Here is a 21,996-nt window from a genome sequence, read left to right on the forward strand (position 1 = left end):
AACTAAAGCAGCAATATCAAACATCCCTGCACTTCTTTGCAATTTTTGAAACAAAGTCCCATGTCGTGGAAGCTGGCTTTGAGCTCCTGCTCTTCCTGTCTCTGAATGTTGAGATTACAGGTACTTGATCAATATCTGTTGGCGTGACTGCATTTCCAACACCTGACCTAAATCACCCTCTGATCCTCTTTTCAACAGGGACATGAGTTGTTTCTGCAACAGCTCATGCATTCTCTGGTTCTCTGGAGTGGATACCTGATCCCCCACTTTGAGTCTCTAACATAGACTATGTATTCAATAACCACTTCTTGCCTAGCCTGATTGCATATCTGATGCCCACAACAGGATTGCAATCTCCCGTAGGCCACATCAATGACTTAATCCCCTCCATATTCCTTGGACACCTGCAACAGTCGATAACGCGAGGGCATCTATGTTGTTAGACAGAAGTGTCCTGTAGAATGCCAACATAATACTACCGTGCGTCCCTCGGGGGACCTTAGGCTAAAATTAAATGTCTGCTTCATCTCATCTCCCATTTCACTCTTCACTGAGGGGCTACTGCGCATTTTTAAAGGACTGGGGAGCGTATTTGGCTTTGCGGACTGGGGAGCGTATTTGGCTTTGCTGAGCATTCTAAGTGTAGATAGCTATAGAAGCCATGAGAAACACGGCACTTCAAAGAAAATCAAAATAGAACCGAGTACCTTGCTGAGCTTCCATCAGGGAATTCCCTACTCAAGCCGTGCAGGCCACAGCCTCTCAGAAGCCCTTGAGGCATTGGCTATATACTGGGAAAGAGACAAACTGCCCCCAGCACCCTCAAGGCCCTGCTGGCCTCTCCCCCTCTCTAAGCCTCTTCCCCTGGTGCCAATAAAGATCTCATCTTCTCTCTCCTTCCTTCCTCTCCCATTTGCAAGTAATTCCAATTATGTTTACTGAGGACTTCCTACATGAAAAACTCTTTCAAATATCATCTCATTCAATTGTCCCGAGGAATTATCAATGCAAATAATCCAGGGAAGATACAAGCTCAGAGAGCACATGATTTCCTCAAATAGCCGTCTTCTCTCCATACTCCAGTGCTGAGGTGTTCAAGAATGCCAAGTCCCTTCCAGCATGACCTTTGATCTTTGAACTTACGCCCTCTCCTGCTAGAGCCTAATTAGTTTTTCCCTTTCATATTGTGTATTAAGTGTTGTTCCTTAAAGTGGTCTCCTACAAATATTTAAAGAAGCTTCCTTCCCTGTCTGACACACACTGTCGTGTTAAATATCTGGTTATTAATTACATTCTTATTGACTGGCTGTTTCCTTCAGTACGCTGTAGGTGCTATGAAAGAACAGAACATGCTCGCTGTCCTTATTAATTAATGTGTATTGATGTATTCATTCCAATAATTACACCCTCAGGATTCAGCGCAGTGTCTGGCATATAGGTACTCAGTAAATATATTTTTAATTGTTATTTTATTTATGTGTATGGGTGCCCCGCCTGCATGTATCTGCGCACCATGTTCAATCTCTCCCTCAAGTTCTGGGATGTCCAGCTGGCCTTATTAGGAGAACTGCAAGCAGCATTTAGGCTATGGGGGGAAAGTATCACAGTTTGCTAACAATGACAAAGGTCTTGTGGGTTGGGGAGCTGGTTCAATGGGTGAATAAGGTGCTTGCTGTGAAAACGTGTTTGCACACTCACTGACACACAGTGTGTATATATATGTGTATGTGTGTATGTGTGTATGTATAGATGTGTGGTATATTTTTGGTGTATTTGTACAGAAACTAGAAAAAAAGAAAAGATTTTAAAACACAGGAACTATTTTGAATCTGAATTCTGTAATCCCACTAATGTAAAAGTGAGAAGCAAAAATTTGACAAATTAAAGCTATGTTAACAGAAATACCACAAGATACAATTTCAAATAGTTTTCAGAATGGAAACGACATGATTATAAACAACAGAGTAGAGCCTGCTCTGACTCTGCCCCTAGCTATACACAGATTCTCATAAAGACCAACTAAGAAGGCCAGGAAATTACTAGCCTGATATCTGAAGACCATTGAGGGGTTTTTTTTGTTTGTTTTTTGTTTTTTTTTAAATTTCAAAACAAGACTCAATAATTATTTGTTCCACGATTAGGCTAAATATTTTGTTACATTTCCTACCAGGAACCAGATTCTATGGACTTCTAACTGAGAAGGGACATAAACTCTAAATTCCCCTTTGGACAAAGTATCAATTATCAAAATAACTTTATTCCAGCACACATCACATACACCAAATCTTCAGAAGTAAGAAAGAAATAAAATACCTTGGAAGTCCTCAGAATTAGGCAACTTGACACCACATACAAAATAATCCTTATGCTCATTCTGTGAATTTAATCAAAGAATGAAATTAATTCATTGTTCTAAAAAGCAAAGAAGCCACTAAGTCAAATCTAGAGTTCAGCAGGGCCTATGTCACCGTCTGAGATGCAGAGCAGCGTGGGAACACAGGGCAACTGTCAGACCACTTTCCTGCACTTCGTTACGCTTGACATTTTCATAGTAAAAGCACATGTACATCATCCAAAGAAAACGACACGTGAAAGTAACATCATAAATGTCTTCCTGCCAGGCATGGCAGAGCGTGCCTATAATCCTAACACTTGGGACAAAAGAGCAGGAGGACTAGGAGGTCAAAGGTCATTCCTGGCTGCACAGCATGTTTGAAGAAGCCTGGATTACATGATATCCATTTTAAAAAATAAGAAAAAGAAACATTCTCACTAACTCATATCTACTGCATAAATAATAACAAGATTTCAAATTCTATTTCTTTTCCTCTGAAACCCAGTCTACTAAATAGATAACCGTTAACAAAGACACTGTCAAATTTAGCAGACTTGGTCTTCTAAATAATAACTGTTATTAGTCTTATTTCACTATCATCTTTTATATTGACTTTTGAAAATTACAGTTACCTCTGGAATACCGTAAGGAACACCAGTACACATGGGTCACTTGGCAACCATGTTATATCAGAAAGCTCGTGTCGGAAACAGTGGATAACTGGCTAAATAAAAAGGTGCTGAAGGGACCATAAATAACTCGGCATTCTTTTTGTAGATGACAAATCCTATCCATCAATGTCATCAGCTGATATATAAAACAACTGAACTATGGAATCTGAGGCCAGCTGTGTGTGTGAAACCAAGGGTCAGCTCTGAGGGTTCCTCAAGATGGCCGTCTGTCAACAGGACCTGGGGATCGCCAATTGGGTAGACTGGCGGGCTGTTTAGTCTTAATGTTCTCCTAAGCCACGGAGAGAGCACATGGAACAATAGCTTGTCAGGAATTTGGAACTTACCAGATCAATAGGGTAAATGTAGGAGAGCTCAGAGAGTAGCTGCCTGCACCGGATCGTCAGCTGAGCGTTAGTCTTCAGGAAGAGTTCTCTAGCGAGGAGAAAGGAAAAGTACGGAGAAGATTAAATGGTCTGTTGTTGGCCAGAGAATTTCAGCAGCAGAGGCAAGAACGTCAGGCACCCCGAGTCCTGACCTGTTTCCAACTCTGCCAATTATGTTGACTTTCTACGGTGGGCTACTGTGTGTGCCCAGCACTGCGTCAACAGCTGTAAAGGATACGTCAACTGCACGCCCGCGCCTTGAGCGCCCACCACTGCACGCCAGCGAACGCCCGCGCCTTGAGCGCCCACCACTGCACACCACAAGCACTGCAAACGTGTTCAATTATTCCACCGGCCAGAGTGGGCTATCACTACACTCACTTCTAATCAGGAAGCAAGACTGGGAGTAAACGTTTAATGACCAGTAACTTAGTGAAGCTGATTTGATTTCAGGATTTGATCTACTTGGCATTTCCTTCAGAAAGAAAGGAAGGATCCTTTCAAAGCTGCACGTCATAGCTGTCTCAAGAAACACCCTGCTGTGATATAAGAAAAATAACAAAATAAACTAACAGCTAAGCAAAACCTCAAGGCATCAGACTTTGCAAATGTGGTCAACACAAAACATCTGCGGACGATGTTTCCTGCCTGTCTTAGAAACTTAGAAACAAAAGGCATTGAACAGAAACTGCAGGTGAGCGCAGAGGGGAGGCTGGGAGGCTGCCAAGGGCCTCTGTATACTGGCTGGTGTGTTGGACTTTGCTCCAATTTCTAGTCAAGAGCAACTAACTCCTCTGGAAGTTTCTGAATGATGGGGTTACTTTTTATTTTTAATAATTCCCATGTGATAATCTCATTAGGGTAATGAGGTGAGTTAGGGAGGACATCCCAAGGACAGAGCTGGTCCACTACAAAGCCCAAGCAGTAGAGGGTTAGTTTTCAGCTGCACCCTTCCCTCCTCCCACGATGGTGCTGGATGGGCTGGAGAGCAATCCCTGCATCACTTCTGAAGGACGCGGTCAGGATGGGACCTGGAGGACGCAAGCCTAGCGAGAAGACAGAGCCTCCCCCACCTGGCTGTTTACGTGTATCCTTGGCAACCCTTATGATAGATAAACCGGTAAACAGTGTTTCCCTGAGTCTGTGAGGCCCTTGAATAAAATGCCAATAAATTGAACTGAAGGAGGAGTTTGTGGGAATCGCTATTTATAGCTGGGTGGTGGCAAATGCAGGCCACCATCTGGAGTTTGTGAAGGTTATCTCCTCACAAGTGTTAGTCTGGAGGAACTGTCAGGAGGTATCCAGGCAGTGCCAGAACTGAATTAAACTGTAAGACACACAATTCGGCTTGATGGGAAAATCTGGGGTCAAAAGTATCGTGAAGTCGTGTGTTGGAAAACACTGCCTTCTCCACTGGCTTCTCCTGTCTGAACAGCCCTGAATACTTGATGGCTCTGCCAGCGAGCTGGACAGAGTGATTCTCAGAGCCCAGCTTTCCTGTCTGCGCACTGGGGAATAGAACAGATATTCTCTCTTTTACTGCAGGTCTAAGATTCTTGAGTCCTCCACTGCTACAGTTCCTCAAAGGAAACTCTGACAGGATAGAACCTGCCACAGGAGTGAGAGAAGGGGTTGAGAAAGCCCAGGGGTGACCCTGAGCTAGGGGCAGGGCAGCTTGTGTGAGGGGAAAATAAAACCAACTACAGCTGTACAATGCCGGTTTGTCGAAGGGGGTTTGAAAATCTAGCAAAGAGGGAGGAAGAGAAAGAGGGAGAGAGGGAGGAAGGGAGGGAGGGAGGAAGGGAGGGAAGGAGGGAGGGAGGGAAAAATTCAGCAAAGAATCACCATATTGGGAAGAGGAAAATATAGGACAAAAATGATATTTTAAGAGAAAAGCCCTAATAATAGCAGCATGGGTGGGGGGTTAGGTGGTGAGGAAGGCTAGAAAGCTGGAGAGGCAGTGATTAGAGAAACATTCTAGGTATTGTTGAGGTAATCAAATGCAATACCAAGAAGCAGAAGTCTGAAGAAATCACTAAAGACAGCAAGCCAGCCAGCTGAAAGGGCACGGAAGGCGAGAGGTGGCCGTGCTGTGACCTGGGCGAGGAGAAACCGTGTTCGTGGTTTAGGCGCTAGTGTAGTGCAGACATACAGTCAGTATTCACAGATATCTGTGGACTTACTGAACGGGGTGCTGAGACACACGGGCACACAGGATGTAAGTCAGTAGCAGCCTTTAAGATGCTGCTATACGTAATGTCCCTGTACTGCAACACTCGGAGGAGCCGTGCTCAGCTGCGCTTACCTTTTCGCGGTGCACTCCTTCCTCAGCTCGCTCAGGGATTCCTTCTGATGTTGGAGCTTGCCATGCTCAGTCGAAAACGCGCTTCCTACAGGGGCGAAGGACGGAGACAACAATGGCAAATGTAACACTGCGGACACGATGCTCAGCCACATCCGCCCACACAGAGCTCGGCCTCACTGTGGACGTGATGCTCAGCCACATCCGCACGTGCAGAGCTCGGCCTCACTACGGACACGATGCTCAGCCACATCCGCACGTGCAGAGCTCGGCCTCACTGCGGACACGATGCTCAGCCACATCCGCACGTGCAGAGCTCGGCCTCACTACGGATTTGATGCTCAGCCACATCCGCCCACGCAGAGCTCGGCCCCTGTCCTGGCTGTGAAAGGGGTAGCGAGTTAACCGCAAAGGGACTTCGGTGCAGAGGGTTTTGAGATGGGTTAACCAGACGAACTGCTATGGGCTCAGTTGACAGTGGTCCAGTCTCTAGCAGAAGCCAAGCAGCAGGACTCAGACTCTGCCCATGGGGTTCTGGACACTGACCAAGAAACCTTTATGAGACTTTCAAACTTCACTCCTGAAAGACGGGGTAACTCATTTTCAACCACAAACTTGACATAACATTATTGAGAATATAAAACGCAGAACAGGAAAGTTACCTGTATTTTGACTGCTACACTACAGTTCATATAAGCAGTTTTATGAACCTTCATCTTGCTTGTATATATTTTAGTAAAAATCACAGGGCTCAGGAAACGCGCATTCTGATTTTTCCACATTATGTCACAAGCGTTTTTACATGGTGACAGTCTGAGGTTATAGCTGTATAAAAACTCACCTTTATAGATGTGCTTGTAGCACGATTATACATTTTTATCTCACAGGTTCATACTTGAATTCTATCACAAAACATTTCATTTCCTCTCGGTGCTTGCTTTAGTATGTTAATGACTGACGTGTGTTCATATGCCTGAATTTTGTGACTACATCGAGTGTCTGAAGCTCAGTTTTGTGATGATAAAACCCTATCCCATCCCCCGCTCTGAGAAAAGAGCGCTGGTGTTCTTGACAGTCCAGGCCTGATTACATCTCCAGAGGTCCTCTGGCAGGGAGACACCGTAAATCCTGACACACCGAGCTGTGCATTCGTCAAAGGACTTGGCTTCATGAACTGATGTGGTAGGAAGAGCGACTGGACTCTTCTGCATGCCTGCCCACCCAGGGAGGATCAGAAAGTAGGCTGAGTTGGACCTTAGCACAAAATCCACACTTAAGCAGTGTTTGTTTGTTAATTTAACCAAGGACTCCAGTCATGCTAGACAAATGATGGACCACAGAGCCAAACCCCTGGCCCTGAGCAATTTATACCCAAGGGTTCTCTAAGCTCCTTTTTCTTCTCTTTCAATTATAAAGACAATAAATGGAAGACTAAGACCCCAGACTCCATCGATGAACCCCACTCATCTTCAGAAGCTAAATATTCCTCCCGAAACTTTCATCTTAATGATTTTAAATGACATTAGGTTCACACTCACCACCCACATATGTTAATAATCAAGTGGCCCTAGATTTAGACAGAGGGACCTCTCTCCATCCTTGCTGCGGTGCCATTGTGACGGGCTGTCCCATCCTGCTTGGACTTTATCACTGCTTTATGGCACAGGACCTGTAGTGACGCCTGATTCCTGATGCTGATCACCTGTGCTTTCTCTCTTTGTACTTCGTTGTTCTGGCTACTAGCTAATAAGATAATTAACTAATTAACTGAGACAGGGTCTCACTGTGTCGCGTTGAACTCGCAGAGATCCTTCTGCCTCTGCTTCCTGCGTGCTGGGAATAAAGGCGTTCATCACTATACCCAGCCTCAGCTTAAATATTCTAACAATCTCTCCAAATAACTGACTTCTACTTTCGCTGACACACTCTGCTCATTTTCTGCTTGTGAATTTTTGTCTTTTACCAGTGCCTTCCCTCTGTTTAAAATGGGCTCAGCTTGTCTTCCTTCTCCCTGCTTAGGTTACTGATTTGAGGCCTTTCCTCTTCTTTTTAAATACAGGTTTCAGACTTTCCTCTAAGCTTTTTTGTTATTTTATGTATTCCTTTAACATTCATGTTATATCTTCACTCAGTTCAAAATACTCCCTCAATACTCAGTTCAAGATACTCAGCGTTTCTTCTTTTTGATCCACAGCTTGTAATATATGAATTGTATTAATTCCTAAATTTTTGGAATTTTTCAGATATCTTTCTGACAGCAATTTCTAATTTATTTTTACTTTGCTGAGAAAACTACTCTGTCTTTCTTAGTACCAGATAATATTTTTAGATTACTTGGTTGATATGACTGTTCCATGTATATTTGAAAAAACACAAAGCCACTGTGCTTGTGTTCAAGAGAAATAGTTCTGCTAGGTTAATGCTTCCTGGAGAGATGGGAATAAACATCTCCTGACCCCAGACAGGACAACAAAGACAGACCAAACATGATTTACAGAAGTCTGGTTTGGGATGACATACAGAAGCGCGGGTAACTTCTGTGCAGATACACCACTCAAGAAAATGTCTCGCTCCTCCAACAACCATTGAAGGGGTTGTTAGAAAGGGGCGGGGCCTCCTGTGACAAGGACTCTGGCTCCTGAACCTCTTACGGGCACCCCTGAACCTCTTACAGGCACCGAAAGGGAACGTGAGTGAGAGTCTCTGTGGGAAGTCACAGCGGTTCTGATTCCATATGGCAATGGCACATCATGACCAGAGGGCAGAGTTCCACAACAGGGATATCAAGGGATATATTTTGACCCATTTTCTCTCTGTGTTCGATCAGTAACTCAAGGACGTGTGTTTCACTTTCTAACTTCAATTGTGCCCACTCATTTGTCTTTCAGGAACACGAAGGTTTTATCTGTCCCTGGAACTGCAGGGTTTTGTCTGTCCCTGAACTGCAGGGTTTTGTCTGTCCCTGAAACTGCAGGGTTTTGTCTGTCCCTGGAACTGCAGGGTTTTGTCTGTCCCTGGAACTGCAGGGTTTTGTCTGTCCCTGGAACTGCAGGGTTTTGTCTGTCCTCTTCTCCTAAGGGGGCACAGCTGCTGTGCATGCAAAGGGATTACGCTGTTATTCCGAGAACAGTCTTCATTTTCCTGCCACGTCCTCAGTCTTCCTGTGACTATCACACAAACCCTAACCCGGCCACGAACAATGGATAAAAGCTTCAGCTGAATTCTTTAACTCTCTTCTACAGAGCCCCCATGTTTCCCGTGTTCTGTCTGTGGTGAGCAGCACAGCTTCCTGCGCATGTCTCTGAACACACCTGGATTCCAGCTGCCTGAGACTGTAGTTCTCTGATGACGTAAGGAGAGCAGTGACTTTGAGCATTATCTCCTTTTTGTTGGCTTAGACATCAAACTCCTCTCTTCTGTTCTAGGCTGGCACAGGAAGTCAAATGTGAACATATTAAATTTTTTGAGTGAGTGTGTGTGTGTGTGTGTGTGTGTGTGTGTGTGTGTGTGTGTGTGTTGGGGAGCTATTCCATTTGTTCAATGTGGTTTTGTTCATGCTGTTTGATTTTTTGTTGTTGTGGTGGTGGTAGTGGTTCTCTATGTAGCCCTGGTGGTTCTGGAATTCACTCTGTAGATCAGGCTGGCCTCAAACTCAGATTGGTTTCATTTGAAGCAACAGAAATTTATTTATTTAAAATGCCTCGTTCCTCAGCACCAGTTTAGGGTGAGTAGTAGCCGCTGGTGACGGTATGGCTTCCCTGAGGTGTGCTGGTTTGGGTTGTGGGGCACTAACTTTATCTGAAACCACAATGTTGAACAGAGTACGCTACTTTGGTGCTGTCCTGGTGCAGGGTGGCCCCATCCTGAGTACAGCCATCTTTTCTGTGTTACTTGGTGCTGACCTGGTACAGGGTGGCTCTGCCCTGAGTACAGCCATCTTTTCTGTGTTACTTGGTGCTGACCTGGTACAGGGTGGCTCTGCCCTGAGTACAGCCATCTTTTCTGTGTTACTTTGGTGTTATTCTGGCACAGGGTGACCCTGCCCTGAGTACAGCCGTCTTTCCTGTGTTACTTTGGTGCTGTCCTGGTACAGAGTGGCCCTGCCCTGAGTACAGCCGTCTTTTCTGTGTTACTTGGTGCTGTCCTGGTACAGAGTGGCCCTGCCCTGAGTACAGCCATCTTTTCTGTGTTACTTGGTGCTGTCTTGGCACAGAGTGGCCCTGCCCTGAGTACAGCCATCTTTTCTGTGTTACTTTGGTGTTGTCCTGGCACAGAGTGGCCCTGCCCTGAGTACAGCCGTCTTTTCTGTGTTACTTGGTGCCGTCCTGGCACAGGGTGACCCTGCCCTGAGTACAGTCGTGTTTCCTGCTTCCTTTGAGTCCACAGTCACTTACACCTCCACTCTACCTGTTCAGTATTGAAATGCTTATTCCACTGAACCAAACAAGGTCAAGAACTCATTATATATGGAAAGCAGTGAAAATAAATTGTTATCAAACGTTCCTTCAAATAGGCAGAAGCAATGGAATGGGCCACAGGCCCACCTCCCTGCTACTGCCCTTCTTAGCTCCTGCTGATTATGCCTGGGAACCGCAAGTTTAAAATCCCAGAGGGCTCTATGCTAGGAAGCCAGGAAGCAGCCTTCCCATCTCTGTCTGGGCAGCACTTTTCCTCCACTTTATTTATCCAAATAGACTTCTCTGTGCTGGAACTTTGAGGACTATGGATTTATCCCTTATGTCTCTATCACTTCTATCAATGGGTGTTTGGGAGAGAATGAAAAAAAAAATGACTCGCTTGCCATTCCCCAAACTACCTGCAGACCTGTCTCCCCATCTAGGCGTATACCAATGTTCTGCCCTGCGGAGAGGGAGCCTCTGTGCAATGGAACACAGGCAAGCGCTATAGTTTTAACAATTAAATGTCACTGTTGGTGCCTATAAATTTGACAGCCAAAGAATATGAACATTGCTTCCATCAAGAAAACAAAACACAGCTTCTTTAGGCTTTCTTTTGCCCAGAGAATTTGGTCTCAGACTGGCCAGCTCCTGTCAAAGTCAGAGTTAAAACCAATAAACTATCATTTGAGTTTTACATATGATGTCAGATGACTAAAATCAATATTCTTGGGCTGCAAAAGTTCTCTCCCCACCAAGCCATATTTTATGTACCAGAATTAGGATGCTGTCCTTTTCATAGATTAAAATTTCCTCTCTTTAAGGGACTGTTCCCTTGCGGCAGGGACGGGAACCAACTGGTGGCTTTTGTACTTCTACACAACTGTTCTGACTGATGTGGGCAGCACTCACTTTAGGTCTTAGAACGGAAGCTTTGACTTCGGGGTTTTGACTATTTGGAGAACCCACATGATATATCTAGCTAAAATATTACCTGTGCTACACTCAAGCCTCTAGACAAGTCTGGACTTTGTCTAGGCTAAACAACCAGCACAGCTTCCAGAGCTGGAATTACAGATCTCAACACTCACCCAGCAAAGTCTTAAATTGGGATGGTTTCACTTTCCCCCAACATTTGGACGCTCTGTGCGTACCGTACCCCATGAAGGCCCAAGGGGGTAAGCAAAGCTACACAGCTCGCTTGAAATATTACCTAAAATAACCACAAAGCACAAGGAGGAGCCTTGCCTAGCAAGCCTAGCTTAATTCTCTATTTTGCTTTCACACTTTTGGAGAAGTCCAGTCCCTGTAATTCCCAAGCTTTTCTTCCCTAGCTCCAATAACTGGAAAGTGACCTCACCTCGCAGGCTAGAGAAACACTAGGACATTGTGGAATTCTGGCCATCAATAATTCGTAAGCAAACTGCCCATGCTGTAATTTTCTCAGCTTTGTCTCATTCATGGAAAAAGGAAATACTTCCAAGTCAACTCTGAACTCCTTTAAATTCAACTCCACCTTGCACCAACACATCACTGGGTTCCACCTCACACCAATGCATCGCTGCATTCCAGTTCCTCACACCAATGCATCACTGTGCTCCACCTCACACTAATGCATCAAGGCACTCCATCTCACACCAATGCATTGCTGCATTCCAGTTCCTCACACCAATGCATCACTGTGCTCCGTCCACTAATAGTATCTGAGTGATCTGAGTGATTGAACAAGCGTGCTCACACTGCGCCCACACACGCCCACACATGCTCACACTGCGCCCACACACGCCCACACACGCCCACACATGCCGTACCGATGCTTGTCTTGTGTCCCTTATATGCCTCGTGATCATTATTTTACTTCAGTACTAAACCATCTCATTACAATGTGTTATTACTAAGTGGCACTTCCTGAAATTTGGGGGGAGCAAGTGGAAAAACTAGTAAACCAAAATATAATTCTGTCAGGTGTTTTATTTCTTTATATAAGTACCTTTACCCTTTTTATAATCCATTTAAGACAATACCAGAATAAATTGTCATAAGTATATTTAATAGTCTTAAAAGTAAGACCTGACGCTTGCTTTGTGTCTGTGATGTGTCTTCTTCAGTATCCATCCAGAAGCTGTTTGGTTTCTACTGCCTCTCGGAAGCTGCATACAGTACCAGGAGTCCAGAGTTAGATGATGCTAAGTCGGGCATTAGGAGCTGGCAAGATAGCACCATGGGAAACAGCACTTGCTTCACAAGTCTCAAGACCTGCCTGGTTTTTGTTTTGTTTTGTTTTGTTTTGTTTTTAAAGATTTATTTATTAAATACAAGTGTCCTGCATGACAGAAGAAGGCACTAGATTTCAGTACAGATGGTTGTGAGCCACCATGTGGTTGCTGGGAATAGAACTCAGGACCTCTGGAAGAACAGTTACATGCTCTTAACCTCTGAGCCATCTCTCCAGCCCCAACCTGCCTGAGTTTGATTCATGAAACTCATGAAAAAAAAAGCTCTAAATGTGGAGGCAGGCATTTGTAATCCTAGCACTCCTTGGTTGAGATGGGGGGTCAAGACAGGAGAATCACATTATCAGTATTACTGGCAGCACACCTGCAAGGCACTCATAAGGCCCCAGGTTCGATCCCAACCACCTTGGGAAAAAGCAGCCTCCTCCTACAAATATTGGAGAACTACACTCTTGCAAAACTGATACCTGCCAACATCTACTCGTAAAAGATATGAACACCTTTCCTTAAGAACAGGGTTCCATGTTACTTTCTGAACCTAGTTTCCAGCAGACTGACTTTGATAGGATGTTGGATCTGTAAAGATGTATGGGCTGAGCCAAGACAGGAGACCTTGCCAGCAACATAGCAGTTACTGAGAGAATTACGTGGCTTGACACCTTAACAGGGAAACCAACTACTAATATCCTTCTGGAATAATAAATATGCACATTAACAAACATCAGTTTTGAAGAGATCTATTCACGGCTCAGCTGAAAGTTGCTGCGAGCAAGTTGAGAGCCACCGCCTTTGAGGTGCAGGAGAGAAAACTTCTAGATGGGGCTCACTAGGCCCTCAGGAGTCAGAACCACTTGGCAAGCCAACAGCAGGAACAGAAACTATCTCGTCTCTTTCTAGTAAATCATCTTGCAATGGATTTTTATCACCCAAAGCAAATAGATAGAAGAGGCACTCGGTGTGTTCAAATCGTCCACACAAGTGAATCCCCATGGCTCTGTTCTACATGGCAATGTACTAAAGATGCAGAAGTAATTCCTTTAGGGCTATCAGAAGAATAAGTAGCAAAATCAAGGTCAAATATCAAACATTCCTAACCTTGTCCCCTCACTAGGCTCTCAGGCTCAGACTTGTAAGTATGTGTCTGCCTACCAAGTATGGCCTTGGTGAGCAAGAGTACCCCCAAAGTATATCAAGATTTTATCAATAAATAAACTGGTTACTGCCTGTATCCAGCTACAGTCCAGTGCTTTACTGTATTTATAGGGTTGCATTAGATCCTAACTTCCTGATGCTTCGGTGTTAAAACAACAGGTCTGATGCATCGTGACAAAGACTCGTCATTCTGTCTTTGTAGGATCCACCTGCCTCTGCCTCTCGAGTGCTGGGATTAGAGGCTTGAGTCACCACTGCCCAAGTAAAGTGAATCATTAAAAATTATATTTTATTATTTGGTATGCACAGGTATTTTGCCTGCATGTATGTCTGTGTATAACATGTGTGTCTTATACCCATGAAGGTCAGAAGTGGGTGTTGAATCTCCCGGAATGGAATTATGGATGGTTGTAAATCAGTGTGTGGGTGCTGAGAACCAAACCCAGGTCCTCTGAAAGAGCAATCAATGCTCTTAATCACTGACTCATCTCTCCTGTCAAAATTTCTTTTGAACATAATATAAAAATCAGTATCACTTTAAAAAAACAATTATAAATACCATCAGCAAATAGGAAATAAAATTTAAACAAAACTACACTAGTCTTATAAGTCACCAGAGAATAGGATTAACTTCAATTAAGCAAAGACCCAGCATTACAGTATTTTGTAAAGAAGATCTAACAAACAATGGCACATGGGGTTTTCTTGGCGTGGTAGACAAAACCTTGAGATTCCATTTCCCACAATTCTCCATATAATATAATCCAGCCCCATTAAACTCCTAGTAAGGCTTTCTGTTTTGTCTAGAAATTCATATGAAAATGCAAACAACCAAGATGATTTGGAAGGAAAACAACTAAATTGAAGACTTCAACAAACAACAAACACCAGGAAAATGAAAATCTACAGAAGTGTGAAGTATTAGAATGGCCTGGAGCAGAGGGTCCTGCACAGATCTGGAGCAGGCGACCGTGGCCTAACTCACACCAAAGTGAACGGTTGCTCAGTGGGTCTCTAATTCTAACCTTGGGTACACAACCGATTCCAGACGAGCTGATGGTATGGATGTGGACAATAAAGCCGTAAAGAGTTCTGAAGAACACAGAAGGCCAGTGTTTCTTAAACCAGGCCCCAAAGCCTCAAACGTAGACTTGAAGAATGAGGCTGCGAGCTAAGGGTGGGGACCATGTTCCTACTGCGCATGCCAAAGACAGTCCCTTCATCCATAAAGAACAAGGAACTCTGTAAACTGGCGGTATAAGAATTTAATAAATAGCCGAAAGACATCAACTGATACCTTACCAAAGACTCATCTAAAGTGTGTACAATAGCACTGTGAGAACGGAACCCAGAACTTCAAGGACAAACCCCACACACCGCACGAAGACCAAATGTGCACACAGACCAGGACGCAGGGCAAAGATGGAGTCAGGCAAATAAGAAGCTCTTTTGGAAAAGCTTTAAACACAATTTACTAGACCTGAAGGGAGGTAGTCACACTCCAATCCCGTGATTTACTCCTCGGTTTCTAGACCTGAAGAGAGGTAGCCACACTCCAATCCCGTGATTTACTCCTCGGTTTCTAGACCTGAAGGGAGGTAGCCACACTACAATCCTGAGTTTTACTCCTCGGTTTCTAGCCAACTGAAATGCACTTTTATCTCCATTAAGAAACACATGCTAGAACACACATGGAAGGGCTAATTGTAATAGTCTCAAACTGGAGACTACCAACAGTGAAAGCAAATAAATAAATAAATAAATAGATAGATAGATAGATAGATAGATAGATAGATAGATAGATAGATAAATATTTGCATAATGGCTTCAAGAGTCAATTATAGTTACAGGAAGGCAAAGATGACTCTAACAAACATCCTGAAAAGTTAGCACACAAAGGTGTACATATGATTTCTATAAAGTGTATAATTAGGTAAAACCAGTCTCTGGCCTCATAAGTGAAGGTACCTGGTTAGTGTGGTTGGAATCACGGAGGATGGCAGGAAGCACCAGAGCATGCAAAAGGGTCACCAGTCTTTAGTAATGGTTATATATAAAGATTGGTACGTAAACGGGGCTGGGGTAGCACCTGCCAAGATGTGTATTTGAGCCTGTGGAAAGAAGGAACCATGGAGCATGGAAGGAGGCTACTTACCTGTGTCCTGGAGAGCCACTTGCTGCTTATGCAGGAAGGCCACCTCACGGCCCAGGGCTTTCTTCTGTCTTTCCAGTTCGTTTCGAAGCACCAAAATTTTTAACCGTAGACATTCACTTTCTTTTTTCTAGGTAAGTAAAATCACAGGAAAATTTATGAATATAAAGAAAAGTCACAGCTATAACTGTACATCCACCATGCTTCAAACCGATAATGACCAAATACTCATTAACCTACAGGTCTTTGTGTAATTATCAGCAGCCATGACTTAAAGACAGAAGTAAGGAAAAACAAGTAGAAACAAACCTTGTCTAGGAACTCAAATCTCTTGCAGAAGTAAGAGGGGGGGGGCATTAACAGGTAAGGTGAACTTGAGCTGGACACCCCAAGCAGACAAAGATAGCACAAAACACCAGGCAGTCGAATCTAATGATGTAAAATAATGATGCATCCCAGTCAAATGACATTTATTCCAGAGATGCAGGCTGGTTGTCAGACACATCACAGTAGCAAGCTAAGGAAGAACGGCATCTGATATCGATGTGTACAGATAATAAAGCTACATGATAAAGACATACAACAAAGCACACTACCTGGCTGGGCAGTGGCAGTACACGCCTTTAATCCTAACACTTGGGAGGCAGAGGCAGGAGGATCTCTGTGAGTTTGAGGCCAGCCTGGTCTACAGAGTGAGTTCCAGGACAGGCTCCAAATCTACACAGAGAAACCTTGTCTCAAAAAAAACAAAACCAACCAACCAAGCAAACAAACCACACTACTTATGAATGATATAAAGACACAAAAGTTTCAGGAACAAAGAACAGCGGAAACACCTTTAGCTGGCTCCTTATATCACACTTAATGGTAAGAACTAAGCCCTCTCCCCTAGATTTAAAAACAGATGAGAAGTTAGCTTACTGCACAATGGCAACAAGAAAGCAACCCAGCGGTAGTGGCCCACGCTTTTAATCCCAGCACTCAGGGGGCAAAGGCAGGAGGATCTCTGTGAATTCAAGATCCCATGAGCGAGCTGGGTAGTTAGTTATATCAGTGAGCTCTGGGTTCAACCGAGAGACCCTGCTTCAATGAAAAGATAGAAAGGATTGAGAAAGATTCCTGATGTCAGCCTTGGGCCTCTGATGTGCACACACACATATAAAGTGTGAGCACACATGTGTGACATGTATGCATACCACACACACACACATACACGCATATATGTGCATGCAGGCGTGCAAAGGGGGACAAATATGCCTACTTACATGAACATGCACTATAAGGATGTATCTTTGCTGGTCTCCATTACATGGTATCAAAAATATACTTTTCATGATTTTCCATGCTATAAATGTTAATCAAATTGTAATCTGGCCATGCCTGGTAAATTGCTGTCTTTTCCAAAAGTATGACATAGCTAATTATAAGTATAATAGAAAAATTAACAAAATGTGGAACAAGTTGCTTGAAATTCTCAAAGGAAGACCTTGATTGATTTATGGACAATAAAGAAAACTGGGAATTGAGTGACAGCCATGGTGATATGACCCTATAGAAGCAAGTGACAGACAAACAAACGAACAAACAAACAAACGGTCCTGGGCAGTTGCGTTGAGAGCACTCTGTGGCAATCCTTTCTGGCCCAGAGTGCTCTCTCCTCATCCCTGAAATGCAACACACAAGCCAAGACAACAGAACAAAACCTTATTTCCTAACCATTACATTAGGCTTGAAAAATCAGGGAATGTGCCCTTAAAAATGAAGCCCTAAGTAATTTTTCGAGCAGTGCAAACGTTTGAGGGACATACTACATAGTTTCAGCTGCTTTCTACTAACTTAGATGTTTACTATGTTTTGCCAAAACACCATGAAAACAAAGACCCAAAGATCGAGGGTGTTCTAAAACCCGGAAGAGACCAAGGGTTCATCGACAAATTGGTGAAAAAGCAAAATGTGGTGTGTACGTGGAATATTCTGTTTGAAAAAGGGAGGAACCCTGGCATACACAATGGCGTGGGAAGACTTTAAGAATGCTATGTTATGTGGAATGAATAAGGTGTCACAGCCCCTCTACGTCCGACTCCACTTCTGTGAGGGATGTAGCTCAGCAGCACAGCACATGCCGGCTGCACCCTGGGTTCATCGCCAGCAGGGGTGGGGGGTAAGGAAAGAGAAGGAATGTGAACCCCAGACAGCAAGGTGGCAGGGCGTGGGTGTGAAGAGGACGGGAGTCAGGACTTATATAAAGCTTTGGTGACAGACGGAAGGCGTGATTGCGCCACACTATGAATGTATTAATACCAATAAACTATACATTTAAAATGACTGAACGGGGCTGGGGAGATGGCTCGCGGTTAATGCACTGACTGCTCTTCTGGAGGACCTGGCACCAGTTCCCAACACTCACACGGTAGCTCACAACTCTCTGTAAATCCAGCCAGGAGACCCAACGCTGCTGGAAAAAACACCAATGCACATAAAATACAAATAAAATATAGGGCTGGAGAGATGGATCAAAAGTTAAGAGCACTGGCTGCTCTTCCAGAGGTCCTGAGTTAATTCCCAGCAACCACATGGGTGGCTCACAACCATCAATAGTGAGATCTGGTGCCCTCTTCTGGCCTGCAGGTATGCATGCTGGCAGAATATTGTATACTTAATAAGTAAATCTTTAAAATATATGTGAATTAAAAAAGAAAGGAAGGGAGGGAAGGAAAGAGAAAGAGACAGAGAGCAAGAGGGAGATAAAAAAGACTAATTCTGGCTGATAAGCTGGCTCAGAGTGTAAGGCACTGGCTGCTAAGCCTCGCGACACGTGTTCGACTCCTGGAACTCATGCAGTAGGAGAGAATTCACTCCACAAACCTGTTTGGCCTCCATGTGAGTACCATGGCACATGAACAAACAAACAAATAAATAAGTGGATTTTTTAATCACTGAGATTAGAAGTGTTTTATAATTAAAATTAAAGAATTATTTGGGGGGGGGAAGGAGCCAAGTAGGGTTTTCTTTAGTGATTAGAAGTCTTGGGTCTTCTGACATCACTGAGGGGAAAATAAATAAACTCTTCAGAAGTTTACTTGGGCAGAGAGAGAAAGGGGGGGAAGCATTTTTAAGCAATCACGACGTGGCTAGTGGGGGTAACTTGCTCTGTTCCCGGGTGCACACTCAAACTGGGAATGTTTTCTTTTTTTCAAAGCACAAAACTTACAAGTTAATCTAAATACAAAGTTAACATGGGAAGGCGTGAGGAGCGTGTTTGTGCTTTGGTCCATGTGAGGATGCTGGCCCATTTACAGAAAGAGATCCATTAGCTCAAACCAGGACTGTTGGCTCCTGTTTCTGAGGAGTAAACAAACCCTGCCCATGTGCATGGCTCTGCTTCCTTGTTCATACTTCAAAGGCGAGCTGATCGCAGCTCTTAGCGTAGCATAAGCACCTTCTACCGGGGGCTGAGCTCCACTTAGCTCTGAGGTGCACGTACAGCTAATGTCACACATCCACCCCGATGATCCATCACCTTTAATTAGATTTCGTACACCTCTCAGAAATCACAGACATGCAAGTTTGCAAGCACATATTCCTACTTAACGGATCTTTAAAAGAAAATCATGGGAAACATTAAACAATCATTTAAAAATGGCAGCTTGATCTATAAATAATATATTAACACAAACAAGTACTTTCTCATAGATCACACTGGAGCTGAAACTCCTCAGACATAAGTTCCGGAACGACCGTCCCCGGATTATGGAGGTTTCAACGTGAAGTCACACTGAGCGGTTGGGCCCCTTCCATGGTCATGCTCCTCCGTGTATGGAGCATGTGAACGTCTACTTGGGTGCTGCAAAGGACTCACTACCAAACTAGATGAGAATTTCTAAGGCCTTTCAAGAAACTGTGATATGTATTTGTGTGTTGTATGTGTGTGTGTGTGTGTGTGTGTGTGTGTGTGTGTGCGCGTGCGCGCGTGCGCCCGCGCGTGCACAAGCCAGAGCACCCGTGTCACGGTCAGAGAACAATGCTGGGAGTCGGCTCTCTCCCTGCCACCATGTGGGTTTCAGGGACTGAACTCGGCTCGTCAGGCTTGGTGGCGTGTGCCTTTGCCCAGTGAGCCTCTCATCTTCTCTTATGAGCAAGAACTCAGTTTGATAAAGATGCAGTCAAAACAAAACAAAACAAAAACTCCCCGTTTCTATTTTAAGAAAAAGATTTTTCATAAAAAATCTGCGATACTAACATAGATTTGCTACTGGTACTTTAAAATTAATTAGAAAAGTCTTTTTAATTTCCCAGATTTGACTTCTAACATAATTAATAGTACAGCCTAAATTCTTAGAGATTATCACAATTAACATATTTAAGGATCCTAAGAGCAAAACGTTTGAGAAATTAGTGATTAGAGCATGTTTTATCTTATCCGTAGTCAGCGCCAGCAACTGGAAGTAATTAACAATCTAGAAAATGTCTCAGAACTGTGGAAGTTAACAAATTGCTTCCAAATGTCACTTATAGGTTGTTTTCTTCCATCTACGTGTAGCCAATCATTAAGAGAAAGAGAGAGAGAATGCTTCTTTAGAAAATATTTAACCCAGTTTATTAATTCCATAGCACTATCAGCCCTAGAGCTCAGGTATGGGCAGAAAATTAAATTATGATAAGAGTTGAGCTTCTAAATAAGAATAAATGCCTACAAACTAGTCTTTTAATAAATCAAATGTATGAAGAAACTGCACATTTCTTGAGTGGTCAAGGGCATGCTGCTCTGAAGAGTCCACGTTTGGATTAGGCACACGACACACGCAGGCGATTCTCGCTCTTTATTCTGTGGCTTTGCACTGAAAGTGGCTCTAGAGGCCGCAGAAAGCCACTGTCTACACTGGGAGAAACCAGAAATGACGCAGAATGGCAGAACTGGGGAAGACAGAAAATAGGTACCCCAAATTCTGTTCAAATCAATGAATGCTCAGACTGAACCCAAAGCCACACGTGAGTAGATGAATAAAAAAATTGCTCATGCTCGAGAGTGAAAAATTAAGCTGGAATCAGACACATGCAGGCTGGAGGCACGGCAGTCTGAGTTTAAGCAAGTGGACTACACGCTAAAATACATCCTCCAAAGCCAAGTCTCCAGGTCTCCAGATCACACTCAGAATGTCCGGGGTGGTGTGTGATATCCCTCAATCCATGAAGGGTCAGAGAATCAATATGGGCGACCACAAGCCAGCGAAGGTGTTAGAAGAACCAGATAAACACTCAAAGCCACTCAGGAATACGCTCAGATGGAAAGCAAGCCACTCTAATAATGGGTAAATAAAGAGAAAATCTGGTAGAGAGCTAGAGATTAGTGAGCAGTCTAGGAGGTTTCTGTGTCTAGTCAAGATGTGACTGAGGACAAAGAAAAGCCTCACTGCGTCTCAGTGTCCCCGGATCAAACCTAACATGACACAAAATGGCCGCTAACTGTCAGCACTTTGGAAATGCAAGAGTAACATATGCTTGTATGAGGGCTTAGATTCAAGCAACAGTATTGCAAAAAATATTAAAATTTGAAGCTAAGACAATGTAGCTTGCTCTATTAAAAATCATGATTTCTTCATCATATACAGAAAACCATGTAAGCCATTCATGAATTAAACTAGGAAGATAAATCCTGAGCCAGTGCAGACCATTGCTAATGTCAGACCTGAACATTCTGCTCACACCAGGCGGGTGCTGCATTTAACGGGAGCAGGCCTGACTTCCTCCTCTAGCCGGGCGCAGGCCTGACTTCCTCCTCTAGCCGGGAGCAGGCCTGACTTCCTCCTCTAGCTGGGCTTTCTGGGATGCACCCCGACACCCAGCTGAACTTGCCATGTTGCCTTGAGCTTGCCTGAACTCCCACAAAAATGCAGGTCTAACTCTAGCGAAGGAGCCTGAAGATATGATTGAGAGAATTAAAGGAAAGTCTGCATAAAACATAAATGTCACATTCACAGGCTGGGGACCTCCACATTGTTCAGAGGGAAACTCTCCACAAATCCTTGTGAAAATTCCAACAGGCTCTCTGGCAGAAACTGAAAAACTAGCTATAAAACTCAGCAAAATAAAGAGGTGTGTGTGTGTGTGTGTGTGTGTGTGTGTGTGTGTGTGTGTGTGTGTGTAAAACAGAAACTTTATAAAAAGTCAGAGCATTTGCCCTGCCTGGCTTTCCTGACGTGCCTACAGTCACGGCAGCTCGGTGCCGAGGACAGGCCAACAGGTCCAGGAGACAGAGACGAAACAGATGCACACGCATGTGGTCAGCTGACTTTAGACAAACATGTCAGGGTAATTAATGGGGGAAGGAAAAGCTGTTCACCAAGTACTGTTCTGTCATCCGAACATC

The 21,996-nt window shown here is 44.0% G+C and overlaps 1 protein-coding gene across 1 annotated transcript in view; it reads right to left on the reverse strand.

Moving 5' to 3' along the window:
- The window catches only part of Uvrag (UV radiation resistance associated), a 227,010-nt gene that overhangs the window by 98,681 nt on the left and 106,333 nt on the right, over positions 1-21,996 (reverse strand). Inside the window, exons 8-11 of the mRNA XM_038314080.2 lie at positions 15,633-15,759; positions 5,698-5,782; positions 3,354-3,441; positions 2,314-2,374 (exon numbers count right to left, since the gene is read on the reverse strand). Coding sequence (XP_038170008.1) covers positions 2,314-2,374; positions 3,354-3,441; positions 5,698-5,782; positions 15,633-15,759 — 361 coding nt within the window. The remainder of the gene's footprint in view (positions 1-2,313; positions 2,375-3,353; positions 3,442-5,697; positions 5,783-15,632; positions 15,760-21,996) is intronic.

The sequence above is a fragment of the Arvicola amphibius genome, chromosome 12 (genome assembly GCF_903992535.2).
Source record: "Arvicola amphibius chromosome 12, mArvAmp1.2, whole genome shotgun sequence".
Lineage (NCBI taxonomy): Eukaryota > Metazoa > Chordata > Mammalia > Rodentia > Cricetidae > Arvicola > Arvicola amphibius.